At 37.4% G+C, this 6,774-nt stretch overlaps 4 protein-coding genes across 5 annotated transcripts; 3 read left to right on the top strand and 1 right to left on the bottom strand.

Annotated features, from left to right (window-relative positions):
- Positions 1 to 238: 238 nt before the first annotated feature.
- Positions 239 to 2,114, bottom strand: LOC112588365 (uncharacterized). Its single transcript, XM_025298013.1, has 2 exons — positions 570 to 2,114; positions 239 to 452 (listed from the first exon to the last, which is right to left on the bottom strand). The coding sequence occupies exon 1, from the start codon at positions 1,875 to 1,877 to the stop codon at positions 1,434 to 1,436; it is 444 nt and encodes a 147-aa protein (XP_025153798.1). The 5' UTR covers positions 1,878 to 2,114; the 3' UTR covers positions 239 to 452; positions 570 to 1,433.
- On the top strand, positions 1,880 to 3,701 carry LOC105185897 (Threonyl-carbamoyl synthesis 6). 2 transcript variants are annotated; one of them, XM_011145752.3, is made up of 4 exons: positions 1,880 to 1,898; positions 3,167 to 3,244; positions 3,317 to 3,445; positions 3,514 to 3,701. In XM_011145752.3, exons 2-4 carry the CDS (start codon positions 3,228 to 3,230, stop codon positions 3,638 to 3,640), a joined length of 273 nt encoding a protein of 90 aa, XP_011144054.1. In that variant the 5' UTR covers positions 1,880 to 1,898; positions 3,167 to 3,227; the 3' UTR covers positions 3,641 to 3,701. The 2 variants fall into 2 exon arrangements, with proteins under 2 accessions (XP_011144054.1, XP_011144053.1); XM_011145751.3 differs by lacking the exon at positions 1,880 to 1,898 and adding an exon at positions 2,891 to 2,950.
- Positions 3,667 to 4,317, top strand: PIG-P (phosphatidylinositol glycan anchor biosynthesis class P). The gene has a single exon (XM_011145750.3). It carries the CDS (start codon positions 3,712 to 3,714, stop codon positions 4,099 to 4,101), a length of 390 nt encoding a protein of 129 aa, XP_011144052.1. The 5' UTR covers positions 3,667 to 3,711; the 3' UTR covers positions 4,102 to 4,317.
- A 111-nt stretch (positions 4,318 to 4,428) lies between these two features.
- Positions 4,429 to 6,557, top strand: LOC105185895 (methylenetetrahydrofolate reductase). Its single transcript, XM_011145748.3, has 5 exons — positions 4,429 to 4,775; positions 4,980 to 5,206; positions 5,595 to 5,755; positions 5,882 to 6,204; positions 6,321 to 6,557. Exons 1-5 carry the CDS (start codon positions 4,570 to 4,572, stop codon positions 6,376 to 6,378), a joined length of 975 nt encoding a protein of 324 aa, XP_011144050.1. The 5' UTR covers positions 4,429 to 4,569; the 3' UTR covers positions 6,379 to 6,557.
- The last annotated feature ends 217 nt before the right edge of the window (positions 6,558 to 6,774 follow it).

Below are 6,774 nucleotides of genomic sequence, written 5' to 3'. Positions count from 1 at the left end.
GATTTGTATCACCAGACCGAAACTTTTCAAACCAACGTCTAATGGTTCGATCACTTACAGAACCTTCCCCAAAAGCAGTGTTTATGTTTCGCGTTGCCTCGGCCGCACTATGACCAAGTTTGTATTCGTACAAGAATATTATCCGCATTTCCTTACTTTCCATGTCGAAGAGACAGCGATTTTCAACGATATAAACAATGTGATACGAGGGTTGTTCCAAAAGTAATGCACAGTTGGCTCTAACTAAAAAAATATTTATTGAAGAATATACAAGTGATTACAGGCCTTTAATATAATCTTCTCCTTCATCAATGCACGCTTGCCAGCGGCGCGGAAGTGCTTGAATTCCGTTCAGCGTCCCGTTTTTATTGAGCATCGGAATCTGTCGGGTCACTTCTCTTCGGAGCACTTCCAGCGTCGGAAAACGCACCCCCCGAAGGGGGTTCCTTCATCTTGGGAAAGAGATCGAAGTCAATTCAAGTCAAATCAAGTCAAATCAAGCAAGCAATTCGTGCGCAATTTCCGAACGTGTTGCTTTTTGTTCGGCTGACAAGAAGTGCGGTACTCACCGCGCCGTCACCTTTCGTTTGCCTAGCACCTGTGTTAAAATGCGATGCGCGCTCATTTTCGAGATTCCTGTCCCCGCCTCGATTTCTCTTACTGTGATTCCCCGGTCTTCGTCGAGCAACGTTGCAATGATTGAAGCGTTTGTGTTGTCAGCTGTTACAGTAGACGGCCGCCCCGCGCGCGGATCGTCTTCGATGCTTGTTCAACCTTCACGAAACTTCGTGTGCCACCTCTGTACTGTGCTACGATTCACAGTAAACCTTCCACACGCTTCTATTTAACGCGGCATGAATTTCGGGCACTTTTTTACCGCGCACTGTTTCGATGCGAATATACGCACGTTGCTCTGTTACTGAAATCCGACCCGACGGACTGTTCTCGTTGTCTTTCCGAATTTTTGGCATTTTCCCTTTAAACGAATCCCACTACCATATGATACCAACGTGCTCTTGAGACTTCAATCTACACACTGACGCTTCGACCAGCTGTCTACGTTGCCTACAACGCCCGCTAGAGCGTGCTGTGCATTATTTTTGGGACAACCCTCGTAAAAGTAAGGTTCAGTTCAGTTCAGTAGTGCGATTCTGTAACTCGTTATTGGAGTTAACGACACTTTCGTTATCGTTGCGCAGCTTTTGTATACCGTAGAAAAGCTGCGCAACAATAACGAAACTGTCGTTAACTCCAATAATGAGTTACAGAATCGCACCACTGTTCGGTATATGGCTTTAGGTAGAAGGATGCACCCATACGCTATTCTCCAGCTGCGTCTAGGGGAGGGAGAGTTAAATGGATTGGTTAGTGGATTTAAGGAAGTTGGTTATCTCTTTGAATACGTTAATGTTGCGATTGTTAAAGGCTGCAGCCTAGAGATTCCCTGTAGCAGAAGTTCCATCCGTGTAGAACAGTCGGAGCAACAAAGAATCCGATTCTTTAGCGAAGATGGGACATCTGAATAAGATGTGCTCCAGGTCCCTATTGGACCAACCACATTCGCATGTAGCATCATCGATGATGTTTTTGTCCATAAGGTGTAGACCGGTGGCAACGTGATGAGATCTTAACCTGGCCATAAATGTTATGACGCTTCTATTTACTCCTCTGACATCTTCAAACCAGGGACCTTGAAGGATTTCGTCACAGAATCTTCTGATGCCTTTGTGTGTGAAAGATTCTTCTAGTTCTTCAATTGCTGATTTAAGGCAGGCATTATGGTGTAGGTGTATAATATCTTCAGGCATAGGTTTACAGTAGTCCAGGGAAAGAGGTTCGGTACTGAGGGCTCCTAATTTTGCTAAGTTATCTGCCATATTACCAGGAATGTCCAAAAAGTAAGGTTAAACGTGCGAATTTACGTGTGGGGCCAGTGTTGTCAGGTGCAATATATTGCGACGCTACAGCGCATGCGTGAGATGACGTACTCTATGCCAATAACGGCAATAAAGCGCATCGCAGGGTCCATAAAGGGGCCCGCGTTATCCGATCAGCTGTCTTCCAGGCTCCAGTGTAATTTTCCCGTGCTTCTTGCGCGAGTGCCATATCTTAGATTATATTGTTCAGTGGATACTAAATATCAGTTATATTAACATTATAATTCCAATGGATACTAAGTAACAATTATGTTACATTAACATTATAATTTTTCACTCAACTATGTAACTGTTACATAATATTTGTATTAGACTCATATTAGACTATAGATTGAGAATTACTATCAGATCAATTAAAATAACCACGATTTAGATTATCTAATTTACTAAATACTCGATTGCAATTCTCAATGCACAGTATAATATGGGCGCTATAATATCTTAAAAAAGATACGATACTGAGACTTTCACTCAAACAGAGAGTTACGTCATCTCACGCATGCGCTGTAGCGTCGTAATATATTGCACCTGACAGCACTGTGTGGGGCATATACTTTTCAAATATCACGCATGCAACGACAGCTGCATGAAAAGAGCTGAACTACTCGGCCGGGAAATTTGAATTTTGAAAAACGGCCATTTCATCTGCAACAACCTAATATTTATTATGTCTATACATAAAAAATTCTAACTACAAATTTCATTAAAATATTAGAGATGAATATCGTCATTTCTCATTTGATTCAATAAATCTTAACAAAGAAAGATAGCAACATTAATATGTCTACAACTAGAAACTCCAAGTTTTAAAGTGAATGTTGAATTATCCTATTATTATAGTTTTTGACAAAGTTATAGTCTATTGAATTTCGTCTATTTTTCATATAAAATAAAGATCTGCGTCTGACTTGTAGTTGAGTTATATTACGTACCGATCTGTTTAGTGGATAGTAGCGACCCCTAATGGAGAGTTACGAAATTAATAATAACGGTAGCACGAGGATAAACGTGAAGTAATTATTATAACCCTCTTGGATAAGCTAGATTTATTTAGTTACAAATATATTACTAATTTACACAATTTCGTATATAATCGGCTTTAAGTTACAAATCAAACATTTAAATCGATTTTAACGCAATTAAATCATAATATCAGCACGGACATTTTAAAAATCGTGTCTCTTATTGTAGTCTGAAATATAAATTTGTGTATTAATATATGATTACAGAAACTTTAGTGTGACGTCAGTAAAAAATTAGTTTGAGCAATTTATATCATCGTAAAATGCCATGAGTGATCTCAAAATGTATCCTTATCTTTTGACAATGAATTGTTACTTTATCCATTGTTTCCAACCAAGAACCTTAACATTGCACAGAAATCTGTCCGTGCCTTTTCCAACTGCTAGGGAAGCAGAAGTGGCTTATAAAGTACTTCTAGTTGATAAAGAACCTGCGAGAGGTGGAGTGACTAAAACATTAACATTAAACGATAATATTCTGGAAATGTGCGTATAGCATAGCAAGAGGATTGCCTTTTTCATTGTTTTATTAATGTTTATCGTATCTTTCACAGATTATTCATTGGCAAAGAAGCACGGAAAGTACGTGTAGGGCTTACATCCTTCTTTGACAATCTTTTACTAGTCACAGAAACTATCCAACAGTTTGGCCCACCTGAACCAACATACAATTATTATTAATTAATGGTATCTTTTTCTATCACTTTAACTAATTATGTGTTGTTGATACTTTAAAATGTATATACATAACTATGGAGCATACTCCCGCACCTTATGGACCCAGAGCTGTATACGGGTATGCCATGTACATAGGCTCAAATATGCTGTTCCTGTTGTATATGACATGGGCATTAGTGCCTGATGAAGTATTGCATGATTATTTGGGTGTGACCTATTTGCCATCTAAGTATTGGGCAGTGGCAATTCCTATATGGGCGTTAACTGCCTTGGCAACTTTTGCGTTTCTTATTTATCCTGCTATCAACATGTTAATAACTCCAGATATCAACGATCTGAGAACCATCACAGATAAACATGCCTTGCATTGGACTGAAACTATTCCTGGTGGGATACCACCGGTGTTTGATATACCTATAACAGAGGTTTGCAGAACGCTATATTTGAGAAATAACAAATTGTAATATTGCTACTTTCCGAAATAATTTTATTGTTTGTCGAGGCTCTGTTTATAATCCGTCGGAAATAATGTTTTAAGTATGTGTTGTCGGTAGTGACTGCTAAAGATTATTAAGCGGAAAAATAATTTATCCAGGGTAAAGTATTGAAAACATCCAGAAAACTAACACATCGCACCAAACGTGTGCCAGGTATTCTCTACAAATTTTTTATATTGTTTATATTGCTATTCCTTATTATCAATAAATTATGTATAACATCCAATCAACATGAGAAAACTTATTGGAAATTATGACCTTTTTCTTATATTCTACAATTTGAAAGTCAGTCAATGTAGGTATTACACTATGACATATGTGAACATATTTATTCGCGTTGTACTACGCTGTTATATAATATGATAGCGACTGGGTAGTATAAGTCGAAGAAGAGGAGCATCAACACTTCCATTCGCGATTGTACGCTGATTTGTAATGAGGAACTTCAGTTTTACAAAGGAGAACGATACGGGTGAAAATGACGTTGTGGACGATTCTCCGATGTGTTGTTCCCATACCGAAAATCGTCATTGCGAGATCATGGATTTGCGACGATCGTTGAGAGATAAGATTAGTAAACATGAAATATTCTATAGCTTCGAAGTTGTTTCTAGGAGAGAATCCGATACATTTTATCAAAGGTTTGTACAGCAAGATAAATCTGGGTCATTTGTCATACTGATAATATAATAATTAATAATCTTTAGTCGCAAAAATCGGAATTTTGGTGTTTGCAACGATTAAATATTTTATTGAAACAATCGCAATTGACCTTCAGTTCTCATTGACGATATTGTTTTAATTATAAAAAAGTACTGTATTGAAAAGTATATATAACACAACAGGCTTCTTGCGGAAATGGATAAGTACTCACCTCTCTTTTACGCATTAACGTGGCACAACGATGAAGTTTCCAATGATAAAACTTATCGGCCTTTGGAGATATTAAAAAATTTTCCAAGTAATACGCTTTTGCATCTAGCAGCTAATGCTTTGAGACGCGACGAAATCGTCGATATTCTAAAGACAGCTCTTTCGCATGGAATAATCAACATATTTGCGCTACAAGGAGGTAACTTATTCTGATTATTTCAACCTTTACGTGTTTCAACATAAATGTGATATAAAGGTTTATTATTCATTAACAATATATGACAATTCTTTTGTTTCTATATCAAAATATTTGCGTGGTTGCATCGTTACAAATAACTCTGGTAAAAACTTTATGGATAATTTGAACTTTCGACACTGACTTTTGATTTTTCAATATATTTCAATAGATCCGAAATATATCGTATGCCGTAATGTTACTTATTAATTGATTTATAGTACAAAGTCGTACACGGTTGCGATTGTCAAAATCGCAAAAAATTAAAATTACAATGCATACTTCGCAACTCAAGTTCATCAATTTGCAAGATGTTTTGCCTAAAAGGTATAAGATTTCGACTGAATTATAGATTCCTCATCCGAGAACGGTGACTTTATGCATTCGAGTGACTTGGTTACTTTTATCAGAGAGCAATTCGGCGACACGTTCTGCGTGTGTGTTGCGGGCTATCCACAGATGCATCCAGAATCAGCCTCCAAGCAGCTCGATCTGCATTACTTGAAAGCGAAAGTAATGAATGATCTCTATCAATTCGCACGATAGCAATCTGATATCTTTCGAATGATATTCGAATGATAATAATGAAGTTTGAAACGAATATCTTTGCGAGTGCGGATTTAATTTGTAATCTTTTAGGTAGATGCAGGCGCGGATTTCATCATAACGCAAATAATTCTTGAACCTCAAGTTTTTATAGATTTTGTAAAAGATTGCCGAAAGATCGGCATTCAGATTCCAATTATTCCTGGAATCTTTGTACCGACGGATTACGAGAGTTTAGAAATAATGACGCGCGTCTGTAAGCTCGATGTTCCGGGAAAAATTAAGGATAATCTAGCACGAATGAGAAACGAGAAAAAATTGATGAAAAAATTCATACTTGAATCGATAATACAAATAATTACAGACGTGATTGCAAGTGGAACAACTTATGGTTTTCATTTGTTTACATTAAACAGGTAAAACATATCGATCAATCGTTTAAATGTAATAGCAGGCTCGTTTGAGTTAGTTAGATTTGAATTAATTAGATATTTTTATATATTCCACATACGTATATCACATACATTTTTAGATTGTCGTTATTGGCGGGAATATGCGAGCACATAAACTCTTACAAACGAGCAATCTAATTGTTTTATATTAGATTCGTTTAAAAAATGGTGTCAACGGATCCGCCGTCGAAAGGCTTGTTGACGCTTTATTTATAGCTTTATTCACGAATTGCATATAAAGCAAGCAAAATAGAGTGAATGAGTGTTCGCTCGAATGAGTGTTGTATACAAACTAAAATAAAGTCTTTAACAACGCATTGTTTCGGCATATTTTATCCTATTCTATCCTCTTGCATCTATTTATTGGTGTCTTTGATATGTATTAATAAATCTAGCATATCATTGCCACGAAATAATTGTGTTTCAACAGATCCGCACGTTAGGGTGTTAGAAGCAGATTTGTACCTCGCCAGGGGCACCCGGATTTTCGCAGCCCGTCGTCCCTGAGCTAAGCGCGCGCAGACGACGCATGCG

The sequence above is a fragment of the Harpegnathos saltator genome, unplaced genomic scaffold, assembly GCF_003227715.2.
Source record: "Harpegnathos saltator strain DR-91 unplaced genomic scaffold, Hsal_v8.6 scaffold202, whole genome shotgun sequence".
In the NCBI taxonomy this organism is placed as follows: domain Eukaryota; kingdom Metazoa; phylum Arthropoda; class Insecta; order Hymenoptera; family Formicidae; genus Harpegnathos; species Harpegnathos saltator.
Note: the sequence above shows the minus strand (reverse complement) of the source record. Positions and strands in the feature narration are given on the sequence as shown.

Coding starts and splice junctions, on each gene's coding strand:
- LOC105185895 (XM_011145748.3), top strand. CDS start 4,570: ATGAGGAACTTCAGTTTTACAAAGGAGAACGATACGGGTGAAAATGAC. Junction 4,776..4,979: donor TCCGATACATTTTATCAAAG/GTTTGTACAGCA, acceptor ATAACACAACAG/GCTTCTTGCGGAAATGGATA. Junction 5,207..5,594: donor CATATTTGCGCTACAAGGAG/GTAACTTATTCT, acceptor ACTGAATTATAG/ATTCCTCATCCGAGAACGGT.
- LOC105185897 (XM_011145752.3), top strand. Junction 3,446..3,513: donor AACGATAATATTCTGGAAAT/GTGCGTATAGCA, acceptor TATCTTTCACAG/ATTATTCATTGGCAAAGAAG.
- PIG-P (XM_011145750.3), top strand. CDS start 3,712: ATGGAGCATACTCCCGCACCTTATGGACCCAGAGCTGTATACGGGTAT.
- LOC112588365 (XM_025298013.1), bottom strand. CDS start 1,877: ATGGCAGATAACTTAGCAAAATTAGGAGCCCTCAGTACCGAACCTCTT.